The sequence below is a fragment of the Pectinophora gossypiella genome, chromosome 28, assembly GCF_024362695.1.
Source record: "Pectinophora gossypiella chromosome 28, ilPecGoss1.1, whole genome shotgun sequence".
NCBI classification, from domain to species: domain Eukaryota; kingdom Metazoa; phylum Arthropoda; class Insecta; order Lepidoptera; family Gelechiidae; genus Pectinophora; species Pectinophora gossypiella.
Genome location: NC_065431.1, coordinates 964312 through 991380, shown reverse-complemented (window position 1 = coordinate 991380; position 27069 = coordinate 964312). Strand labels below are relative to the sequence as shown.

The 27069-nt window shown below is 38.4% G+C and overlaps 1 protein-coding gene across 1 annotated transcript in view; it reads right to left on the bottom strand.

Annotated features, from left to right (window-relative positions):
• LOC126379073 (fibroin heavy chain-like) overlaps positions 1 to 27069 on the bottom strand; it is a 73231-nt gene that overhangs the window by 23855 nt on the left and 22307 nt on the right. Inside the window, exon 2 of the mRNA XM_050027635.1 lies at positions 10585 to 11896. Within this exon, the coding sequence (XP_049883592.1) occupies positions 10585 to 11892 (1308 nt within the window). The 5' untranslated portion in view covers positions 11893 to 11896. The remainder of the gene's footprint in view (positions 1 to 10584; positions 11897 to 27069) is intronic.

Here is a 27069-nt window from a genome sequence, read left to right as displayed (position 1 = left end):
GCTGTTTATGTATTGCATGTTTAAAAAGAAAAATATTTGACTCCTTTATTGCAAAAACCTTTATGTATTTGTCATAAGAGCAAGATAAACTGAACATACTTCATCTCCTTATCGTGTGGGTTGTGAGGTGGAATACCAACCTCATCAACCCTGACATGACTCACGTAACGACTACGTACTTAAATCAGTAAGTAATGACCGGGACCAACCGCTTAACGTGCCTTCCGAAGCACGGATCATCTTAGTTTCGGATAATCAGGTGATCAGCCTGTAATGTCCTAACCAAACTAGGGATCACAAAGTGATTTTTGTGATATGCCCCCACCGGGATTCGAACCCGGGGCCTCCGAATCGTGAGTCCAACGCTCAACCACTGGACCACAGAGTCCGTGTTGCAATTCGAAATAATATTAATTATATAAGTACCTTAATACGATTCATTAGTCACTATCGAGTATGCATGATTCTTCAATAACTTATAATTTAGAACCATCTTTTAACGGTCAGATCTCGTAAAACGAAATTGCTACCGATTAATAAATTATTTAAATTCAAGACTGGCAATCGCGGGTGTTTGAAATCTGGTGCACTAGAAGTTAAAGAATTAGGAAACGCTTTAAAAAATATGCTTTTATGACGGAACTTCCGGCGAAGTTATCTGACGAAGTAGTTAATGACATTTGCAGCAAATCTACAATAACAAAGTTGGTGATTCCTGTACGGTCACGAGCATCAATATGTATACACTTTGGTACCATGTCACATTAACTTTTTTGACAAATTGAACTGTAAGTCTCACTAAATGTCTAATATGTTAGAGCGACAGAGTCCTAAAGTGGGTACATTATATTTCTCATTACTGTACACACCATTTTATTTTAAGTTATACCTGTCATTTTCTTACCCGTTGAAAAAGAAGGAGACGGGTAATCGACAGGCATAAAATTTATGGAACACACGACAATTTTAGGCAGAAGCTTAAAAAGCCCTTCCTAAATTTTATATCGGCCAATAATCTGACTGAATTAAGTTGATATTTAGACGGACCTATTATTCTATCATCATCATCATCATCATCAATTTAAGAGCCACGCTCTTGTCGGTGCAACATTTTCCATGCTACTGTTTTAGGGAAAAATAGGGCAGTGGTTTCCTTCTTGCCTTCCGCCCCGCAGTACTCTTTGTCGCGAGTGGGATGGCGCCCAGAGTAGTCTATCACAACTCTAAAAAGCCATACTAGGACATATTATTCAATATATGTATGTATTTATAATTTCACGACTACATCCCAATTGGGGTAGTCAGAGGTACATCCATCGCAAGATGAACTAAGTACCCACACCTCACCGAGCTTTCTGTTAGACCAACGTGATAGGTGAGCCGTATCGCCGTCTATAATGGTCGAGACAATTGTGTTAGTGAAAACTGCACTTAAGATGAATTATTAACTTTGATAACATAACATATGATCACGACTATATCCCAATTGGGGTAGTCAGAGGTACACACATCGCAAGATGAACTAAGTACACACCTAACCGAGTTCTCGTTAGTCCAACGTGATAGGTGAGCCGTATCGCCGTCTATAATGGTCGAGCCAACAGTGTTTTAAAAATACTTTTAATACGAGCGACGGAGTTGCAACAATCATAAATGTTAATAATGACTTGAGTTGAAAAAAAATCACGATATCTTGGAAAAAAGTGGCCCTACAGAGAACAATAGGTCGGTAGAGTTAAACGAAACAGCACAATGGACATCTCACGGAAAAAAATTAATTAGCGTCGTAATTTCTGAAGATGCAGCCTTCTCATTATGTATGTTTCATTCGAGCTTCATCCCAGTGGGCCGTTAACTGTTGGCAACACCATAAACTGCCTATATACGTCCCACTGCTGGGCACAGGCCTCCCCTCAATCAACCGGAGGGGGGAGGAGCATATTCCACCACGCTGCTCCACTGCGGGTTGGTGGAGGTGTTTTTACGGCTAATAGCCGGGACCAACTGCTTAACGTGCCGTCCGAAGCACGGAATCATCTTACTTTTTCGGACAATCAGGTGATTCAAGCCTGAAAAGTCCTTACCAAACAAAGGACAGTCTCACAAAGTGATTTCGACAATGTCCCCATCGGGAATCGAACCCGGACTTCCAGATCGTGAGCCTAACGCTCTAACCACTAGACCACGGGGGCTGTTAATGGCAACACCATCATTACTTAATTTTGGCTGTCAATTTGACAACCAACTTCCTGTTGTTGGTTTTCCCCGCAAAGCAAATGGGACTTTTTGGCGGGAACGGAAACGGGGCGGTTGCTTTCTTCATTGTATAATCTAAATAATTAATACGAAGTGGTGTTTTATGGTTAATGATCGCATTAAGTTTGTCGGAAAACATTCGCGATAGTGTTATTATATCGGAATATTCAATAAACAAAGTGTATCTATCTATTTTCGCTTCGTGCCAACAAGCCGCTTCATAACTCAAAAGTTTATGCGGACTTTTGAGTTAATTCGTTTGGGGTTCGGAGTAGGAGTCCGCTCTGAGGGTGGGGGCTTAGGTTTCATCATTCATCGTCATCAACTTTCATCATTTCACTAATCATCATCAAGAAAAAAAATTCATAAGACATGGCTGTATGGGCATAGTTCCCTTTGCCTTGCCCTTCGGGGAAAACCAAAACGAAAAAAAATTTTGGCTGTCAATTTGACAACTAACTTCCTGTTGTTGGTTGTCAAATTGACAGCCAAAATTCGTCCAAACGTCGTCAGACGTCACACACACAGATTTTTGTGTAAAACGAGGTGTTTTGTAAGAAGTGTCCGGGATCTGTACCAGCGCTCCTCGTTTCGAAAGAATGAAGTAAATTCTCATGTCTTACAACTATTCTACAGTATACTATAGTAGACAAGTTACAACATATTCTACAATTCCTTGAAGTGCCCTGTGAGAATCATTGTAATCTAATAATTAAACATTGATTGGATTTCTAGATAATTAGCGAGCAAATCAACTTTATTGACGTAGGTACTGAAAAAACACATGTATGAATCGCGCACGTGATTCTTAACGGTGCGGGCGGAGCCATTCCGGCAAAGTAATTAATCACTTCCGGCCAAGTAGTTAATGCTCCGGAGAAGAAGTTAATGTTCCGGCCAAGAAGTTAATGCCTTCCGGCCAAGAAGTTAATATTCCGGCCAAGAAGTTAATGCCTTCCGGCCGAGTAGTTTGGGCCACCTGAGGCTAAATTATAATTAGTCTCGTCAAATAACCAATTTCAAAATTCATTGCTTTAGACCCGGCCTGGATTCGAACCTGTGACCACAACGGGACTAGCTAAGCTGCAAACGATTTTGACAATCGACAGTCTTTTTTGAAGTGACTTAATGTAGATTTTCCGCAAACGGCATTAGCTACTTGGTCGGACAAATGGGGAGGCTCTCACCCGGTACAAAAAGATGAAGTGTTGGTACTTAGTTCATCATCATCATAACGGATGTAGGTACCTCTGACTATCCCGATTTGGGTTATAGTCGTGAGTTTTATGTTATGTTATACCCGGCCAAAAAATTAATGTAATTTGCGGCAAATCTACAATAAGTCACGTCAAAAAAATATGTTATGTTGTTAAAAAAACAGTTAACTAACTAAATATTTTATTTATTACGTTAAGTACTTAAAAAAACGTTTTTTTCAACAAACTAAGTAGGTAATATCAATCAACTCGTAAAATTTTGACAGTTGTAAAACTTTTGCGAATCAAAACAAATTTAATCTATTTGCGGAGTAAAATAGACAAGGTCGAAATCATTACTCATAAGGATTGAATATAAAAAAGCCTCCGTTAATGAAGTGTTATCAACACGTTAAGAATTAAATTAATTGGAAACGGTAGGCCAGGGGACCCGGATCCCTATCCGGGTGAAGACCTCAACGGTTGCAGAGGCGGAGATGGGAGCCATCGGTACGGCAATGCAGGACGGAAGGAGCAAGTCACAGGGACTGTATTCTGGAACCTGACAGAGGGCAGCAGTAACTGTCAGTACTATGTAGAGGCGGAGGACAGGAGTCCTAGTAAGGCTTTGAAATAGACTACTCTGGGCAACGTCTCGTCAGACAGAGTACTGCGGGGCGGAAGGCAAGAGAGAAACCACTGCCCTATTTTTCCCCTAAAAAGTACCATGGAAAATGCTACACCGACAAGAGCGTGACTCTAAATTAGTGATGATGATGATAGAGACGGTAGTCAAATAATGTTTTCATTTGATAAAAGAATAATTAGTAAATAACTATATTCTTCTTCTATCGTGTGGGTTGTGACGTGAATTACCAACCTCATCAACCCTGGTGTCAGGGTTATTATTGAGCCGCCAAAGGCCCCTGATATGACTCATGTAACGACAACGTACTCACAACAGTACGTAGTAACCGGGACCAACGGCTTAACGTGCGTTAGGACATTAAAGGCTGATCACCCGGATGTCCGAAAGTAAGACGATCCGTGCTTCGGATCAAACCTAGTGTCAGGGTTATTATTGAGCCGCCATAGGCCCCAGACATGGCTCATGTAACCACTACTTTTGCAAACAGATAAGTACATACAATAGCTCTACTGCTTCTCGAATTCCGTAGCCACTTTACCCGCAATGTAGAGTATACTATATTTTATATGGTAAGTAGGCTGCAATTTTATCATTAAATTTCGCAAGACACTGCATAGAAATGTTTTTTTTTTTTTATAAATAGCCGATCATACTATGGTGCGATAATGAAGGATCTCCTTGCATGATAGTCGATATTTGACTTATTAACCTGCAGGTTATAATGCACAAGACGACCTTTTAATATACTATCGCGGAGCTCCGTGCGTCGTAATTGACCCCGATACCGACCCCGCCGGCGTGGTCGACGATTTCCCTCATTCAGCGCTTATCGCTATCGACCCACTAGGGTCGATTAATTCTTTCAAATATTTTTCCTCTCAGACGACGCCCTGAGCCGAGGTTCGCGCCCAACTGGGCACCCTCAGGCCTGTTGTCTTAAACGTTGTACCGGGTGAGAGCCTTTAGCGCTCCCCATTTGTCCGGCCAAGTAGTTAATGCCATCTGCGGCAAATCTACAATAAGTCACGTCATAAAAAAAAAAAAAAGTCGGTCGTAATGTTTGCGGACGAGTGGAGTGCAAAGTTGTAGTATGATCTATTTGCTCATACTTGTATGGCGCGCGTTACGCGCTCACTTGGCCCTTCCAACCGCATTCTTCAATTCCGCGTTAGCTACATTCAATTTAAACATGTTTTAAACGAGAGATTACTATGTTAATTATAAATATAAACTATTTATAGCTTGTACAATGTGAGGACGATAAAAGAAACGAGCTATTAAGATGAGTTGGTATACTTAACCGCGCATCGAACCAGGATACCACTTAATAGTTACTACTCCAACATTCATTCATAAAATTATACTTAAAATTCTTTAAATAATGTTACCTTCTTACGAAAGTATTTTCATTCATTTAACCGCCTACCAATTAATTAAAAATACATTCGCATTGCTCGTAACAGTTTTTTTTCCATATTATATTATATAGCAGCGCTCCCCATTTGTCCGGCCAAGTAGATAACGCCATATTCGGCAAAATAGAACAAGTCGCGTCAAAAAAAAATGGTTGTCTATTGACTTGCGTGCTTGTGATATGTCACCTCCCCGATTATTATTCTTAATTACAGCGTCTTTCACATTAAGGTTGCCTGGAAGAAATTTCTTTTTAGCAATGAGTCCGCCTATTTTCTATGCTTTTTATTCTATTGTGACTTGTGGCTCTGCCGACCCCGACAGGGATACGGGCGTGAATAATTGTATGGTTGTATGTTTAAATGTATGTATGTTAAAGGGCAGAAGGCAAGAGGGAAACCACTGCCCTATTTTTTCCCTTAAAAGTAGCATGGAGAATGCTACACTGACAAGAGCGTGGCTCTTAATTAGTGATGATGATGATGTATGTTTAAAACACACATATTTTTTATACAGTGCTTTAGGTTTACGCGGTTATTATCATATTTAAAACACATAATAACGGGTTCTTACCGCGAAATATCGGGAGTCTCATATCCCTGATTTAAACGCGGAAACACCCCTTATTATGTGTTTTAATTATTTTTTTTTTGTTTTTTTTTTTAATTTGCTGTTCTGTACGATCGTTCAATGTAGTTGAAGCAGCAGTGTGTCATGATCGAAGCGTGTGTTCCATAGTCTCTGCTTACCTCGATGGGAAATAGGTGTGAGTTTATGTATGTGTGTTTATGTGTTTAGTCTGTAACACGTTGACAGTCCCTGCATCACATATGATACAAATTGATCTTTCACCATACGTCCTTGCATCACAAGTGATGCAAGGAGGCTTACAGACTGTATGCCGTTTATTGGCGAGGACGTCTGAGTTAGGGAAATAAATATTATTAGGACGTCTAGGGTAGATATTAAGGAAAGTAAAACACCAATGATCCAACAGATTTTTTTTACGCAATAAATTGGCATCACTTAACGGTCGGGAACTCATTTTTGCTAACTATTTTGTGCAACAATAAATCTACGATGCTTATAAATCATTAACTGATGTTTATCATTATTTTTCTGTAACTACACGTAAGAAAACTAAAATAATTATTTAAACGAATACCCACATTTTATGCATCGACGTCCCTGCATCGTACGAGATACATGCTGAAAATAACTGAAATATTACAGTGTCGGATATTTCTAGTATAAATTTATTAAATGTGAAATATTTCCAACTACCTTTAATAAAAACACCGCGGGACTTCACGTGAAGGTTGTTGGATTTGGCCTGGACAGTCAACGTGTTAAAATGGCATAAGTATTCTATTGTAGCCTGCCTTGACCGCTAAGATATGCCTGGGGACATCCTAACGACTCCATCAGCCCATTAAATATGTATTCGCTAGCAGCCCATTAAAAACGTAAGTAAGGTTAATTTGCTGAGCGAATGGTATAACATTTTTTTTGACGTGACTTATTGTTGATTTGCCGCAGATGGCATTAACTACTTGGCCGGACAAATGGGGAGCACTGAAGGCTCTCACCCGGTACAACGTTTAAGACAACAGGCCTGAGGGTGCCCAGTTGGGCGCGAACCTCGCCTCAGGGCGTCGTCTGAGAGGAAAATATTTGAAAGAATTAACCGACCCTAGTGGGTCGATAGCGATAAGCGCTGAATGAGGGAAATCGTCGACCACGCCGGCGGGGTCGGTATCGGGGTCCTGAAGTGTTTGGTGTCGCGAGCTGATTGGCTGCCTCTATGGCTAAAGAAATGAATGGTATAATAAAACCAGGCTCAATCCTATGAAAAGCCGCCATTGCTAGCCGTTCGATGACGTAAGTGTTACCATTAATAACCCTGACTCCAGGGTTGATGAGGTTGGTAATCCACCTCATAACCCACACGATAAGTAGTAGTAATACTTACTTACCATTAAATTGGTAACTACAACATTCCATATTATTGAAAATTAAGTGAATTACTTCTTCTATATTGTAGAATGATGAGGTTGGTACTCCACCTCACAACCCTGGTGTAAGGGTTACTATTGAACCGCCAAACGCCTCTGACATGGCTCATTAACGACTACTTATGAGCGTAAGTAGTAACCGGGACCAACGGCTTAACGTGGCTTCTAAGCACGGATCATCTTACTTTCGGACAATTAGGTGATCAGTCTGTAATGTCCTAACCAAACTAGGGACCACAAAGTAATTTTTGTGATGTATTGCCACCGGGAATCGAACCCAGGACCTCCGGATCGTGACATTAACGCTCAACCATTGGACCACGGAGGTCGTCAGTGAGTTACTGACTAATGTATTTAATTGCTATTACTTGTCACATATATAAAAATCATTACAACTGTAAGTTAGGCTTTTTCATCATAGTATGTTTTCTTTATTGTATAGTATAAGTAGGTACGTAATTGAGTTTGGTGTGTCCGTGGCTCACGTTCGATAGGTCTCCCATAACACCAGCGCCTGTCACGTAATCACGTGTAATCACCTAAGCACGTGTCACGGCATTATGCTGAGGGAGATCCTTTTTTTATTTTGGGCGCCTCCATTTTGTATTTAATGTCTGTATTATTTGTCTTTTTGTCTTTGTTTTTTTTTTCTATTTTTTTTTATTTCTGTAATGTAAGTTTGTAAATGTGGCGTCCAATATGGAAATAAATATTTTCTTTCTTTCTTTCTTTCTTTCTTTCTTTCTTTCTTTCTTTATTTCTTTCTTTCTTTCTTTCTTTCTTTCTTTCTTTCTTTCTTTCTTTCTTTCTTTCTTTCTTTCTTTCTTTCTTTCTTTCTTTCTTTCTTTCTTTCTTTCTTTCTTTCTTTCTTTCTTTCTTTCTTTCTTTCTTAAAAGTTTAAAATTGCCTTGGAAAGTAAATTGAAAACATTGGTCGTGGGTAACTTTTTACGAAATGGCAACGCAGGGTGGGATGACGTCAGCTGGGCTAATCTTGAAATGTTAGCTGTCACTTTGAGCATACCTGGTTTTTTTGTACCATAGGGTTCATGAGCCTTAACAGAGAGTCTTAACACATTCACTGTGTTACTGAAAATTAGATATCAACCCCTCACGTGCATTGTCATTTTTCAATAAACACATTACGGCAAGAAAAAATGTGCCCCACATATAGGTCATACACGTATGGGTTTCAAATATTTTGACTCATATGTGGTTCATACACAGTGAACGTGTTAATGGGGACATATCATAAAAATGACTTCGTGAGGTTCGGTTACAACATAGCAGGTTGATCACCCGATTGTCCGAAAATAAGATGATCCGTGCTTCGAAAGGCACGTTACCCATTGATCTGACTAGACCACAGAGGCTGTTGTCAACAATACATCACATTTTGTAACATTGAAATATCACAGTGAAATATCATCGCAGATTTAGTCAGCTCATTCAAAACGCCACAACCCATAAAAAGATAATTTCGATCAAAATCAGATAATGACATGAAATCCGCTCAAAACGGCCGATTGCAAATAGATGTAACTTGACAATAATAAAAATGGAGGACAAATATGGCCGACCTTTAAACAGCTGATTTTTAGCAAGTTGACCTTTTACTTTTGATATTTGAAGATTTAAGGCCACGGGTAATGAAAAAAATATTCTAAGTATTTTTGAATGTTAAGTACAGTATTATTGATCGAAATTATTAGTACGAGATTACAATATGTCTGATAAATATTTTCTAAATTCGACTTTATGACTTTGAATTCATGTTTGGATCATAGATCATAGACTTAGACATAGCTGGCGAGTATACATAGTCGTTGTGTACGTATCAGTGATGTTCCGTATATCCGTTTCCGTATCCGCGGATATCCAAGATAAAAAAAAAATCCGTATCCGTGTCCGTTACTTTTCACGCGGATCTTTTACGGATCTTTTTCAGGTGATTAAGTAGAATTATTAAATAAAAACCTATAAAATTCCATTCAGATTGCTTTTATTTCTTAAAAACAAATATTTGGCACCTTTATATTGCAAACAATTAGATAGATAGATCTTTATAATGAAAGCAAGATAAAATATCACTCTTATAAAAATGAAATAACTAAAACTTTAATCCTTTTTTTTTAAGAAAATAAAGATCTATATCCGTGTCCGTAACCGCGGATCTTTACAATAAATATCCGTATTCAGATCCGTATCCGCGGATATACATTTTTAACGATCCGGCACATCACTAATACGTATATACTACACATCCTTTTTCTTTTTTTTTAACGTGACTTATTGTAGATTTTCCGCAAATGTCATTATCTACTTGACCGGACAAACTACCTCCGCCTGCGTACACTATGAAAGCGTCATGCTATGTTATATTTCTTCATTTGTTTTTTATATGAAATGTGTGGTGAATTCATGTTTAAAAGCGCCATCGCGTTGGCATTTCGGTAAGTTGTGGCTCTACTGAATACACACAAATCTGCGTTTTCCGGTAAATACAACTTCTTTTGAAACGTATGTTGTATGAAATGTAAAATGTATGTTGCACGACCTCTCTGTATTTGCATACTAATATTGTTTTGGTTAAATGTGTGAAACTTTAATCTAAATAATATATAGAAGGAGAAACTGACTGACTGACATATCAACGCACAGCCTAAACGGCGAAACGTAGGCACTTGAAATTTGGAAGTGACGTAGCTTAGGTCCCGTAGAGGTGCACTAAGAAAGGAATTCCCGAAATTTCCACGGGAACGGCAATTAGCGAGAAAATCTTTTTGTATGAAAAATCTAAACTGTATAAGTTAGATGCTTGAAATTTGACATGCACTCCCACACACACAAATATCTCTCTTTTATAACACGCCACGCGGACAAGTCGCGGGCAAAAGCTAGTTTAGTCATATATAACAACCAATGTACCACATTTACTGCAAATAAATGAATTGATTTAAAAAAAAAAACACATGTGAACAAAAATTACGTCAGACTGTTTTGTTATTCAGTCGTAATCGTAATCAGATAAAGACGTAAAGAAAATATCTCCATACCTTCGTTTTCGCCTGCAGGAGTCCAGCGCCGTTGGTGTTCACAACACCATTGTTACACTGGGCCTTGTGAACACAGACGTATCCTTGTCCAGCACAGGTCTGTTGGAGTTCTCCGCCGCTGTGTTCGTGAGCGTGGACGTTTCCAGTACCCTGGAACACCTCATCTATGTTCTGTTGAGTCTGCTGTTGTTGCTCAAAGTCGAATTCGTTCGTTTTCTGTGTATTCTGGATCAGGTTGACGTTGGCTCCAGCCGTGGAGGCTGTGAAGGGGGATGGCGAAGAGCCAGTGTATCCTCCAGACGCAAATTTGCTTCCTGACGCAAACGATGACTGAGAACTACCGGCTCCGAAGTTCTGGCCGGCTCCAAAGCCTGAGCCTGCTCCCGTTGCCCCTGATGCGCCACTGTTGGCACCAAAGCCTCCTTGAGCTTGGAATCCTTGTGCTTTGTTAAATCCTCCGTTTAAGAATGGGTTCTTGCTCAAGTCAAGGTCACCTTTGCTTGAAGTGCTGAAGGAGGAAGACTCGAAAGACGAGGATTGGAAAGATGAAGGTTTCACTTCTTGGCCACCAGCGAATCCGCCGGCGATTTTCGAGAATTCTCCGTTGAGGAAGGGGTTTGCGGCTAAATCGATTGAGGCTCCGAAAGCGGCTCCGGATCCTGTGCCAGCGCCTGCAGCGCCACCGCCCAGACCACCAGCACCACCGCCCAGACCACCAGCACCACCTCCCAAGCCTGCCGCGCTACCAGAGCTTGTGAAGCTGGACGACGACTTGCTGAACTTCTCGAAATTTCCACCAGAAACGCCAGCAGCACCAGCTGCGCCATTTTTGAAAGGTGAGTTCTCATTCATCCACCAATAAGGTCCCTGTCCAGGGATGCCTCCTTCGAATACATTGGCTAAGTTTCCAGCTGCGTGGAAAGTGAATTCGTTGCCGGTATCGGCCGCGGCTGCCGCTCGGAAAGCGTCAGCATTTCCAAACCTTTCGATGACGCGTCCGTCCTTGACTTTCAATCCTGCGCATCCTTTGTCGGATGAGCAGCTTTCAAAGGACTGCTGTGTATGTACCTCAGCGCCAGGGATATTTTGCAGCTGAGCCAATACATTTGGAGCCTTAAGATTAAGGTTGAAGCTGCCACCAACACCGCACGTTGTGCACCTTTCGGTTCTGGTCTGGGGTTGGCTTTCTTCGGCTTCTACTATGGGTTCCTTGCTCTGTGGCAGTTCTTTGACCTGTTCAATGTTCTCGGGAGCAGCGTGGCAAGCGGCAAGGAGGCATAACGCCACCACTGGAAGCAGTGGCTTCATTTTTCTGGAACAAAAATAAGGTTTGGTTAGTTTTTTGTTTGACGTTGAACCATAAAAATAAGAACGCAAGTCAGTTTGAGTGATTATAAAAAAATAAGAAATAAGTATAATAAGGAACCTGGCGGCGCTTGGTTGACAGAGAACTTAAAACTCTCGCCATGTCTTAGGAGCAAGCTACAGAGACAGCAAAAGATCGCGAGGAGTGGAAATTGTTGTTTGAGTCCTACATCCCAGCAGGGGATAATAAGATTAAAATAAGAAGAAGTTAATCAATTGTAAATATTCACGCACCTAACACGTACTAGATTATTCAAAATGCCAGAAAATTGATTTTTTTTTTCGGATTCTCTGTGTCGTTTGCACGCACGGGTTTTACACACAGTCAGCACACGGTAAAATCGAGATTTTTCTTTCAAGTCTCGAGACTGTGATTGTGTCGAGTCATTACGTCATCATTATTAGATACCTATATTATTTTTTTATCATATACTAAGTGTTAAATTATCAAGCAAAAACGTTATAAATATTTTGATTTTTGAATCTAGAAGTATAAATCAACCTTTTTTATTTATATCTTAATTTTATGTAGATTACCTAGACAGATAGGCAGTTTTGCATAATATTGTCATATTTATAGCGTGACAATCACATAATGAGTCAAAGACTTCTTTTTGGTTATTCCACTTTTTTACTTGTTGTCAAGTGCCAAAAAATAAAAATTGCAGACCCATAATCAGGAATGTCTGCCGCTTATGAGGAGCGCTGAAGACAACAGGTCTGAGGGTGCCCAGCTGGGCGCGAACCTCGTCTGGGCGTCATGTAAGAGGATTATATTTGAAATAATTAATCGACTCTAGGGGGCCGATAGGAATAAGATTGAATACGCCAACAGTCATTGCTTAAATGTGTGGATTGATTATTTCACCTGTAATTACAAAGGTTATAAACACGTCCGACAGTAAGAGAAGATCGATGAATACAAAATTAATTTAAAAATAGTAAAGAATTAATATTTTTTACAACCTTTTTTTTAAAAGGTATTTTTATGTTGCAATTGTCAACAGTCATGTTCGCTGATGTGTTTAAAGTCATGTTTGTATCGTAGATAATTAATATCACGTGGTTTCCAGGACCGTACCCCGTTAATGACACTAGGTTCTCCTCATAATGGGACTTCAAATATAGCTGGCGAGAGATGGTAGGTTTATGCTATCTCTGTACCCCTGTCTACCACTTTGGAGATACAGGCGGGTTATGTTATGTTGATTTTGTCGACTAGTTTGTATTAAAATTAATAATGTGCCTAAGGAATAATTGATTATAATTACATTATTTCACACACAAAAAAAGACAAGAAAGCACACGGAAGCTTGAAAATAAAAAACTACAAAATAAAAGAATCTTAGAAAAAAATATACACACATAATACACGAGTATTAAAGTAGGTACCCATCTAATAGTTCAAGGTAGCATATTTTAATTTTAATGAGTTACCAACTTTTGTTTTGCGCCGCGCGAAATATGATTTCATAGAAATGTTTTAAGTGTTTTTTTTATTTCCAACTGCAACAATAAGTTTGTTTTAACTATTTTATGTTAAAAACATGACATTTGGATGGTAGTTTGGGTTTTTAAGATAAAGTTTTTAAGTAGAAAATATGAAGTATTTGTTCGATCCTTATGAGTTAGGTCATCGTTTAATTGGCTATTTGACAGTTGGAACAATAAAATATGAAATATGTCGGATATGGTAGTTTATATCAACATAACATAAACAGCCTGTATACGTCCCACTGCTGGGACACGGGTCTTCCCTATTGATGGATAGGGAGATCGGGCCTTAAACCATCACGCGGGCCCAGTGCGGATTGGTGGTTATTAACGACTGCTAATGCAGCCGGGTCCAACGCGCAACGGCTTAACGTGCCTTCCGAAGCACGGAGGAGCTCGAGATGAAAACTTTTTTGTTGTCACCCATCCTATGACCGACCTTTGCGAAAGTTGCTTAACTTCAACAATCGCAGACCGAGCGCGTTTACCGCTGCGCCACCGAGCTACTCAATACATTTGCTATATGAACTAGATAACAATGAATATTGCGAATACGGGCAAAGGGAAATGGCTCAGCTTGTGCTGTGATGGAGCCATGCTATGGCGCCATCCAGCGCTGGTTTTCAGTCATTTCCTCTTCCTGGGATATTGTGCAGAAGTAATTGTCAACGAGGGCTGGAGGACATTAAATAGAATTATACAGTAACTTTAGATAGAAAAAAGAAACAATAAAAAGACAATCAAATAAAATTATAAACTAGTAAGTACTCTTGAGTGTGTGTGTGTATGCGTGTGTGTGTGTGTGTGTGTGTGTGTGTGTGTGTGTGTGTGTGTGTAAGTGTGTTTTTGAGTTAGATTGTGTTTGAATGAAAGAAAGAAAGAAAGAAACATTTATTATTTAGGACACCACAGACACGGATTACATATATATACATTATAATGACATTACATCAGAAGTCAACGCACACACGAAATATTTTCTATACAGGGTGGCCCAGAAGTTCAGGTTCAAAATGAAAAATTTGATAGAGGGGCTCATTAGCTACCAGAAACACTCCCATGTATGTTCAGCAATTATTTACGGTTTAGGAGATATGACCCATTTTGTACCTTTTTCTACATTTTCTACCTTACTTCAGAAATAATCATTTTGTCGCTATCCCTTTCTTAATAATTATTTTATTTTACTTCACAACTATGCCTAAGGCTGTGTACCGCTCAATCAAAGATAAATCAAAGATAAAAAAAAAGTTATCGGAAGTCAAAGTGAGAATTCGACCAAAATTTTTATAGTTGTTAAAACTTCGCCGAAGAATAATAAACACATGAGATTGTCATGGACCCTGAAAGTATTTCTAAAAACTGCTCCATTTAATAGGCTTTTAGAAACATCCAAAAAAAGTACCCTTAATAAGGACATAAAACTAAGTAATTAGCCCTCAAAGATTGCAAGACAGACAGATTTGAAGGAAAATTTGACATTCTCATACAATGTAGCTGCTTCTTTCTAACGTTGTTAAAGGTGCTCAAAGACAGATTTTATTTTAGTATCCAATAGTATGAATCACCAACAGTGTTTGGGGATAACTTTTTCCTTGAAATCTATGTACTTTCATTAAAATACGAATACCAAAAGTGACTGCAAGTTTTGTCTTCAGATTGTTGCTATGTCCTGTTAGCGATTATAAGCGTGATTTTTATTTACTTTTAACTGAAAATGTGTCTTTGAGCACCTTTAACAACGTTAGAAAGAAGCAGCTACATTGTATGCAACACGCATCCACGCGCAACGCTGCATCTTACGGGGCAGTGTGAGAATCGCCTTAATGTCCCAGATATCTAAGTATTCGAGCCATTTTAATTCTGATTTATACAGACCACTTTCCATTTAAGTATTCTATCGAGCTTATTATCAAATTGTCTAAAATGTTTTTATGACATAATAATGGATTCTGCGCCCACTATGAAGCCAAATATGGCCGCTTATCTTGAACTGGATTTGTGTTAGATGAATCATGACTTCATTTTGTTATTTTTCGTATTTTAGAATGGATGTTATTTGGACGATATAGTGACCAGAATAAAAATAAAATGAGAAAGGAATGTTATGTTGATTACGTGTCTAGTAGAGCGGATGATGAATAGGATTACGAAGGTTGGTGGTAGCTACTTAACTCCAATTTCATCAGCCATCCCGTGATCATGGCACTTGCAACAGTTTCGAAATATCGGGAGTCTCATATCCTTGATTAACGCGGTAAGAACCCGGTATCATGTGTTTTTAATTATTTACACACGCCAATAATGATGCTAATTCCTGCAGATGCCACCTAATTTTATTTTAAGTTATACCTGTCATTTTCTTATCCGTTGAAAAAGAAAGGGACAGGTAATCGACAGGCATAAAATTTATGCTACACACGTAAATTTTAAGCAGAAATCTAAAACAACCATCTAATTTTTACATCGGCCTATTGGTTATTACCCGACAGAATTAAGTACACAGCACGTCAAATGGATTGTATACCAGCGAGATGTACATTTTATTCGTACGGGTTATTCATTAATTTACTCATTCTTCTTAAAATTAAAAGCTGTCAATCATTTGTCCCTTTCCTTTTCGGCGGATAAGAAAATGACAGGTATAACTTAAAATAAAATTAGGAGGTGTCTGCAGTAATCGGGGCCATTGTGTCTTTAATTATTTACACATGCCAATAATGTTGACCTTTCGATAACTTTTATAATTTATTTGTTACGAAGAATCCTTTGAATATGAAGTTATTACTTTTTTATTGTTCCTTTTTTAAGTAATAATGTTGTTGCTATGGTAACTTGTTGGGTTTTTACATAAATATAACATAAGCAGCCTATACAGGGTGTTAGTGGCATCATAACGAAAACTTTGATGGGTGATTCAGACCATGATTCAGAGTGCATCCAGCTTTTATATCGGTTCTCTATTTTTACGCATATTTTTTTTATGTAATGGCATAATGTTACTTGTTCTATTATTACTTACGCATAGTATTAATTTGTCATAACTTTTTAAGCATAATTTTGAAACTCATAATAATTAATGACAATAATGACATATTAAGCATAAGTATTATAAGCATAAAAACTATACTCCGAATAAGAAAAGTTTTGGCACAACTTTGAACATTTCCGAAACTTACTTTTTCTTTGGCTGCATTTGGTTCATGATTGTGACTTTTTATATTTTTTGACTCTATTTCATGCTGTTGGTGATCATTCAGTATACTTTTCGTGTGTAAGATAAACATGCTGGCGGCGTAGGGGTGGCCCAAGGGCCACACCCGCCGCACCCTAACCTACTGTTATGCCTTGTAAAAATTATGACAAAACACTATTATTCTAAAAAAGAATTATGGATACCTAATTATATACGAATCAAATTTATACCAACAAATATTAGTCCAAAAATAGTATTCTTAGATGTTATTATGGGAAAGTACTATTATGCTTAAAAACGTTATGCGAAAAGGATTATGATAATTAAAATTATGACAAAACCATTTATGCATTTTAAGAGAATCCCTTTTATATCAGGTCGCAGACAAACTATCTCCATAGAGAATTTGATAAAATTGCAGTGGCCACTCATGACCCAATCTGTCACCCAGAAAATGAGAGAGAGAGGGGATCATGACCGCCGTGTATGTTTTCTGTAAAACTTGTTTAGTATGTTGTGTGCAATAAAGTATATTATTATTTGTCATCATCTCAGGCCTTTACATCTTTATCAGATTCAAACAGCGTTTCTGTGGCAGCTTTTAAAATGGCTGTAAAGTCCAATCCGAGAGCGACAGTAGCGGCCGCACGACTGGCATTGTAGTTGAGGGTTATTAGATGGTGTAGGTGGTAAATCGGCCCTCTTACTTCTATGTCGCCTCTCGCGCTTGTCGGCTAGAGTCTGGAACCAGGTTTTATCGTGTGCTTTACACCCATCGGCCAAAGACGTCCTCCACTTATTCCGGTCACTGGCCAGGTCCTCCCATTTATATAAATATATAAAGTATATTTGTAAGTACTTTGGAAATTCTCAAAACTCAGGATGACACCACATTGTGATGTGTTCGCTGACAGATGGTGGAGTGTATGGAGAGAGTGTTTGGCTTTTTGCGAGAAGATTTGTTAATGATTTACTGTTTTGTTTTTTTTTTACATTATTATTATTTTTTTTATTATTTTTTTTTGTGATAGTTTACCTTTTAATTTTGAAATTGTAATTTTTTATTTTTTATTGTTTTTCATGTTCATAGTCTTATTTTTCTTTTTGTTTCTTTCATTCATTGTTTATTTTGTGTTATATTAGTTTTTATATTGTCTTTTTTTCTCGTCATACAGCGCATTGGATTACACTGTAATGTTGTATGTACCTTTATAAATAAATAATAAATAAATGATGAGTCGAATCATCCCCCTAAGTATTCGTTACGATGTCACTAACACCCTGTATAATGTATATGCCATCACAAATACTTGAAACATTGCATAATGTTTAGTCAAGCTAAACAAACTCGTATAACCTTCATATTAAAGGTGCGATTTTTAAATATTAATTTTGAATCTGTGGTATGCCGGCCACGGTCATACATTAAAGCCTATTCTTATCTATGAGTGTCACGGGTTTGAATCCTGGTACGGGCTTTAAACCTCTGCATTTGGTTAGATCATAGTTAATTGATATCACGTGGTTTCCAGGTTTTGTGCCCGGTTAATGGCAGTAGGAAGGTTGAGCGGAAGGCAAGAGGGAAACCACTGTCCTATTTTTCCCTAAAAGTAGCATGGAGGATGATACATCCACAACCCTGATATACTTACTTAAATGTCTAAGGTTGATTGTACCCAATATTGAACATTCGGCTAGGCGTCTTCCTACAATGTTCGCAGTAGGTATTGGTCGTACCAACCTCAGGAAGCACTCACCTATTGCCCGGGCTACTCGCGCGATTAACGAAATAGCTCAAGAAAACCCGGACACAGATTATATACATGTTCGTTGGCGGAATTCACTAACATCAGTCTAAAGTTTTTTTAGTAAATAGTTTGCATACATTGTCGATTTGGTTTATCTGTAATGACTATGTATATGTGAAATAAAATAAATAAATAAAATAAATAAAGAGCGTGGCTCTTAAATTAGTGATGATGATGATGATGAATGGCATTAGGCTCTACTTAAATAAAGCTACCCACACGTAAGTGGCTACGCGTGGTAACTATGTGCTATACTACATGGTATCCAGTGCTCCCGGGTTCGAATCCCGGTGGGGACACATCACAAAAACCATTTTGTGAGCCTAGGTTATTGCAGGGTCACCCAATTATTATTATGGGGAAAGAGCCACAAAATACATGGTGCCGAAAATATTTAACGAAATAAAATTGTTAAGAGAGGATCCTAAATTAAGTGTAGGAATGTTAAAGTCACAGGGTTCTTCACAGCTTAGCGGAGAACTTCTCTAATTTAGTACCTAACGTTCTCGTTGGGTTATGTTCGAACTATGTAGAATGGTATCTAAGCTGAGCGATGGGTTTCTTGGACCTTATATATTGTAAGTTACCTTGATGTTTATGGTTTTTCTATTTTATTATTTATCTAGGTGAGTAGAAATTTATGTTTATTAGATAAGCGCATCTCGCCATCAAACGTAACAGTTTGGCGGGTTAATATTGTAAGAAATAAAATTGTACTTACCAATTTAACAATAAATTAAAAAAAATAATTGTCCGGTAAGTAAACCCTCTTTTCTGCCCCCAACCCCTTCAAAGAGGGGGTGAAATTTTATATGGAACTATTGGCAGTTTTCAAGGGAGGAAGCTAAAAATGGCACATCAGGAAAGGGGAAACCGTGTTACTCCAATTTTTTTTTACTTTTAATGGAGTTGCTCTTGGCCCCAGACTTGCCCGAAGGCATTGACGAGGCCTAACATGGAGCTCGCCCAGAAGGTGCCTGTTCACTCTGGCCTTGAAAGCACCCGGGTTATATGCATTCGGAAATAAAAGACGGCAGAGCTTTCTTTCAAAAAGACGTTGGATCTCTTCGAACGGATCGGTCTAGAGGAGGTTTTCTAAATGTAGGGATTTAGGTCACAATAGATCTGGCAAGGTCGCAGTCATCTCGCGGGCTGTATTCAGTCCGGCCCTCACAATTCTCAAATAATAATAATAATAGAAGACGGCAGAGAATTCTATTGTTTTTTTTAACATACATACATAAACTCACGCCTATTTCCCACCGGGGTAAGCAGACTATAGAATTCCATTTGCTTCGATCCTGACACACTTCTTTTGCTTCCTCCATTTTTTTAACATACATACATAAACTCACGCCTATTTCCCACCGGGGTAAGCAGAGACTATAGAATTCCATTTGCTTCTATCCTGACACACTTCTTTTGCTTCCTCCATTTTTTTAACATACATACATAAACTCACGCCTATTTCCCACCGGGGTAAGCAGAGACTATAGTCCATTTGCTTCTAACCTGACACACTTCTCTTGCTTCCTCCACATTCATCAATCGCTTCATACACGCACGCCGGTTCAGAGTAGATCGTATTAAACCTTTTCTAAGGATATCTCCAATCCCATCATCATCATCATCTCCATTTTTTTTAATTAATTATTATATAATTTAACGCGAGCGAATTCGCGGGAAAACATTAGTACTTCATATGCGTGTGTTACTAACCGTTAAATCACAGGTTAAATAGGTCAGATTAACCTAGGCTGCCTAAAAGAGGTGTTAGCACCGCCCCCGCAAGGTCGAACTTCACAGATGAAAGTCGTGATATAACACAATGCAGGTGTTGACAACATTCGGTTCGATTTATAAACTTTTAATAAAAAGTAACACTGACAGCTCAGTAACAAAACTTATGAGTAAATTGACACTACTACGTGCGTACGTAATTTTTTACTATAAAAAAAATACGTCGCCGTCTAGCCAAAAAAAATAAAAAAATATAAAGGAGTATTTTGGTAAAAATCTTTAAATTAAAAAGATTTTCTTAATTTTAAACTTAGAAAGTGTGTAGTTTTAGAATTTTCTGAAGAAACAGTGTGATATAACCCTACACTTCTTTAAATAACTATGAATACCTATGTTGTTGCCTTGAATGAAAAAAAGTTTTTCGACGTTTACTTCTTTCTGACCTTTAGGGAATAAATATAACACTTTGATTTATAATAATAATAATAAACATTTATTGCATGAATTCAGGTTAGGTACATTGCAGATTACAGTGCATAAAAATAGTAAGTATCACCAAATTCTACTTTTTCAAGCATACACAATTAAAGAACGGACGGTACAAGTTACATTACGTTAACTACTACCTATATAATAAATAACAATTAATAAAATACCTTAAGCTACCCATATTCATTCATATTTTGCAGTTAAACGCTGCGCAAAGGGTTATAGCGTAAACATATAACCAAAACAATATGTTTGTTTACTCAAATAGAATGAGTAACTGTCATATTTTAAGAAAACTCAACAGTAGCGATACCTGATGGAAGAAATAGACATTTATTATCCTTATTAATTTATTTTTTACTGGATTAAAAATAGCTTGTCTATTACGCAGTTTCGTTAACAAAAATCACATCCAAATATGATTTTTTAAAAAGCTCGTTTTCACTATAAGGTGACGTTATACAAAAAAAATATTGTTTAATTTTCGTACCAAATGTTCGGCACCTCTGCCTTATCTCATCGAAGCATGACGTGGGCGGTAACAGTCATCGGAATCGATACGTCTTCGCTACCTAATATGATGTTATATTTATATATCTACATACTCACGCCCATAATTTCTAACGGGGCGGGCAGAAGCGAATTTTTTTATTTTTTTTTACATTTGATGGGTTTGCTCTTGGCCCCAGACTTGCCCAAAGCCATTGACGAGGCCTAAGACGGAGCTCGCAGAAGGTGCCTGTTCACTCTGGCCTTGAAAGCACCCGGATTATATGCATTCGGAAATACAGAAGACGGCAGAGAATTCTACTCCCTAGCAGTGCGCATAATGAAGGACGATGTGAAGTTACTTTTTAGAGCGTTGTTTTTTTAGTATAACAGAGAGCGTTAGGCTCATGATCTGGAGGTCCGGGTTCGATTCCCGATGGGGACATTGTCGAAATCACTTTGTGAGACTGTCCTTTGTTTGGTAAGGATTTTTCAGGCTTGAATCACCTGATTGTCCGAAAATGTAAGATGATTCCGTGCTTCGGAGGGCACGTTAAGCCCTTGGTCCCGGCTTTAGCCGTAAAAACACCTCCACCAACCCGCATTGGAGCGTGGTGGAGTATGCTCCATACCCTCTCCGGTTGATTGAGGGGAGTCCTGTGCCCAGCAGTGGGACGTATATAGGCTGTTTATGTTATGTTATGTGTGTTTTTTTAGTGAGTTGCGACAACGCAACGGAATGTTCGTGTGAATTATCTCTATAAGTTACGCAACGGTAGCATGACAAGTTAATTTTGTCACCAAAATTGTTACGACTAATGCATAACGCTTGTTATCTTAAACTTTATTCAATAACATTAATCAGTTGAATTATGAACATAAAATTTATAACAAATTTTAATTTGACATTTCTTGTAGGTGTCGATAAAGTAATTTATCTTTTCCTTCTAAACTTATGACCTCTGTATGTAACACACAAACGCCATCACGCGTATATCCATAAAAAAAAAATAATAATAAAAAAAGTTAAATAATAATATACAAAGGGGTAGGCAGAGCTGCCTCGAGTTTATTGTCATTTTTTTTGGAACGCTTTGTGACCGTACGCACACGGGACACTTCATACAAATACTCTTGTTTTACACAGACACTACACATTGACGTTATCGTACACGCGCATCTGTGTGTGTGACGTCTGACGCCATACGATTGAAGATTAAAGACCGAGGGGGTGAGGTAAACCTAGCTCAGCCGCTGGTGGGGAGCGGAGAGTTGCCGTTCTATAAGTAGTATTATTTCTTATTCTGTGACCGGACGGACTAACCCTCACTATAAACGGTAACCCGAAAGATCCGGGATGTGGCAACCCTGCAACTTTTTAACACGAGCTTTGGCTTGTAAAATAACATAATAACATTTTATATTACATATAAATTATTGTTATTTACGATAACTGCATTCCTTTCGAAGAGAAAGTGTTTCATAAGAGGTAGCCGTAATAAAAAGCATATTACTTATTCTTGTTTGCGATATGTCTCTGGTTACCCCGGTGGGAAATGGACGTGAGGTTATGTGTGTATTTATGTTTTTTATATGAACATAACTACATACATAACATAGTTTTTTTTTTGACGTGACTTATTGTAGATTTGCCGCAGATGGCATATCTACAATAAGCTGTATCCCCGAAGGTATATGTACAGTATACACAATGCAGTTTCTTGTAATTTCTTCTCCTCCGCCATAACACCTTGCAATGACGTAGATTCAAAAAAATGATAAATTGACCTTGATCAACTTTGTATCAATGATAATTACATTGAATAAATGATTCTGATTTGTGATTGTTGATTTCTTTCAATTAATTTCGTTTCGACTAAAAATTTTGATACCACAAGTTTTTGCCTGGGTTGAAACTAACTTGAATTGAGTCGTAGCAAGTATTTGGTGATAATTATTTTCCTTTACCGTTTCTTGTGTATGAATATTAGTGATATAAGTAGTATTATAAGGATTAACGGAAGGCGATTGGGGCAACCACCGTTCTACACGCCCTATCTATGGAGTATTGAAGGCGATTACTCCACCGACAAGAGGACAGCTCTTAAATAAAGAGAGAGAGTAACTAACTTGTCTATCGCGCGGTATTGTTAAAGAAATAAGTATAAATATCTCTCCTATCCCTCCGGATAGGACTGGCTAGAGTACAGTCAAGAGCAATATCATGCACCCACTTTAGAACCCTGTCGCACTATCATATTTGACGTTTAATGAGACTTACGGTTTAATTTGTCAAAAAAGTTAATGTGACATGGTTTCAAAAAATTTACATATTAGTACTCGTGACTATACGCACATGACCGCGAAAATTAGAAAGAGGAAGGGGAGGCCTTTGCCCAGCAGTGGGATCTTGTAGGCTAGATTGAATTGGATAGGATCTCCCCTGTCGAAAGTTGTCTAAAGGTGATCGCTTCTAGCGATTAAGCTGCCTTTGCCCCGGTTGGTTTTGAGTTTTTTCCTTGTGTTCTGTGTTTGTGTGTGCAATATTATTCACTCATTCATCTTTGTTATGTAAATTTATGAGAGACAGATTCCTAATATAACCTTGGCTTGAATTGACAACATTTCATTTTTACTAAGGTGCCTTAAATCGAAAACCATTTCGAGATATTTCTATGATTTACACAAAACACATTTTTTCAGATTTTTTAATTCAGTAATAATAGAAATATTATGAAAAATCCACGAGGTCAGAAGAGGAAGGCATAATAAGTTCAGACCTTTACATAAAAAATATAAAAAAAGTAAATGTCATACATAACATGACACTTTGTTTGCGACTTGTTTTAAATACGCATGCAAAGGTACATTACATTATACTGCCTTCATTCTATCAATGGCAGAATCCAATTTTCAAAAAATATTTTTTGTAACTTTTAGTGGAAAAATCTTGAAAAGAAAAAATACGTGTCTTCTATTTAAACAAGTACTTTCGAAATAGCACAAAAAAACCACGGCTTAAAAATTTGAAATGTTGTCAATTGCTATGATCTTTGTCCGATGCTTTTAATATATACAATTTTAATGGCAAGCGGACACCATAATTAAGTAAATAGAACTTATTTTGTAATATTGAACTCCAAATTGGAGATGTCCTTAGAAAACGTTTAGTACGATCTACTCTGAACCGGCGTGCGTGTATGAAACGATTGATGAATGTGGAGGAAGCAAGAGAAGTGTGTCAGGAAACCGTTGGTCCCGGTTATTACATACTGATGTAAGTAAGTAGTCGTTACATGAGTCATGTCAGGGGCCTTTGGCGGCTCAATGGTAACCCTGACACCAGGTTTGATGAGGTTGGTACTCCACCTCACACGATAGAAGAAGAAGAAATCTGTATACACATAAACCCAAAAACAGATGAATTTAATTTATTTAAAATAGACTTTTGGATTTGTTTTCGAATTCATTTTTGGATCATGAATGATTATCACATGCTCAGCGGTGACGGAAAACATCGTGAAGAATCCACATTCGCGAGAATTGCATTTTCGAAGGTATGTGACCTAACCTGTCTTGGGCTGGTTTTCCCTTTGCGGGGTGAAAGGTCAGACAGGTAGTCGCTTCTGTAAAAAAACCGGACCTGTCTAATCTTCAGGTTAGGTAAGCGGACCCTGTTAGACACGGGACAATACGTAGATTTCATCAGCCGTACGACTTATGGATAGCAATTTTATTACTTAGTTAGTTTTTTTTAGTGATTTTTCTAAATAGCGCTTGTATGGTTTTCACTATAACGATATACATATATATCATCATCATCATCAGCCCATTAACGTAAATAATAAATGTTTCTTTCTTTCTTTCTTTCTTTCTAACGTCCCCACTGCTGGGGCACGGGCCTTCCCTATGTATGGATAGGGAGAACGGGCCTTAAACCACCACGCGGGCCCAGTGCGGATTGATGGTTATTAACGACTGCTAATGCAGTCGCGACCAACGGCTTAACGTGCCTTCCGAAGCACGGAAGAGCTCGAGATGAAAACTATTTTTTTTTTGTGGTCACCCATCCTATGACCAACCTTTGCGAAAGTTGCTTAACTGCAACAATCGCAGACCGAGCGCGTTTACCGCTGCGCCACCGAGCTCTTCAACATACATATTACTTCATACATATAATATAAACTTATAAACAACACACATACACATAACAGACATAAATCTGTTAACATATTTACATGTTTCTTAGTAAGCAATAAGTCATGCTGGGTTTTGTTTTTAACACTTCAAAAACATGGGCGTTTTAAGAAAAAGTTGCGTAAAGAAAGTTACGTAAGTTCGCGATGCGTTTGCACCAACCATTCTCGGAGAGGACTTGTATAGCCGGGGAAAAGAACCTTCTACACCCCGGACACTTGATACAAACACAGACACTACACCTCGTTTTACACAGACACTACACATTGACGTTATCGTACACGCGCATCTGTGTGTGTGACGTCTGACGCCATACGATTGACGACTAAAGTAAGACCTTTCTTTTTTGACGTGACTTATTGTATATTTGCCGCAGATGGCATTAATTACTTGGCCGGACAAATGGGGAGCGCTGAAGGCTCTCACCCGGTACAACGTTTAAGACAACAGGCCTGAGGGTGCCCAGTTGGACGCGAACCTCGGCTCGGGGCGTCGTCTGAGAGGAAAAATATTTGAAAGAATTAATCGACCCTAGTGGGTCGATAGCGATAAGCGCTGAACAGCAACGTTGAAGGGAAGAGAGGAAGTGTGTATTAAAATTAAAAATTCGTCTACAGTATAATAGCTCTTTTTCATCGGTTTAGTTTATTTTCTTTTTTTTAGCCCTAGGTACTTATCATTTATTTTATAATTTATTTAATCAAAAATCACTGTGGTCCTGTTGTTCACTAGCTTGCTTCTCAAACGGGGAGCGCCGGTTTGAAACCCAGTACCGAACTTTGCACCAGGTCAATAAGTTATTCATTAAATCTTAAGTGCAGTTTTCACTAACACAGTTGTCTCGACCATTATAGACGGCGATACGGCTCACCTATCACGTTGGTCTAACAGAAAGCTCGGTGAGGTGTGGGTACTTAGTTCATCTTGCGATGAATGTACCTACTATTAGGTTAAAGTTTAAGAAGAAAGGTGGTGGACCAGAAGACCACAATGCAGGCTTGATTCAGTCGATTTGTCCAGAAAACACCACTCTCCGTTTCAGAAAGTTAAGGCCTTGGTTACGTTAGTAATAAATAAAAAAATAAATTAAAAATTTAAAAAGCCCCCGACCAAAAAAAAGTACTCAATTATTATGACAAAAGGTTAAAAATGCTAAACCCTATAAAAAGCAAAAAATAACTTATCCCACATATGCTTGCAAGCAAACTGAGCGTGTAACATTCCTATCACACTTAACAAACGACCTGATAACCTTGAAGACCTGAACCGATTTCCACCAAACATAGCTAAGAACACTCTCGACTGATATACCTTTCAAACAAAAAAAACCGCATTAAAATCGGATCATCCGTTTGGGAGCTACGATGCCACAGACAGACACATACACATTTCTATATGTCCTATACTTAACGGTTGCCTGGAAGAGATAGCTACTTAGCAATAAGGCCGCCTATTGTACTCATTCTATTTCTCTTTTGTTTTTTTCCTATTTGTGTAATAAAGTATTTGTTATGTTATTTACACAGACACGTCAAACTTATAACACCCCGTCGTTTTCGCGTCGGGGGTTAAAAACACCTTCACCAACCCGCAGGGAAGCAGCGTGGTGGATGCCCCCTCTGGTTGATTGAGGGGTCACCTGTGCCCAGCAGTGGGACGTATATAGGCTGTTTATGTTATGTTATGTAGGTAAGAAGACTACAAACA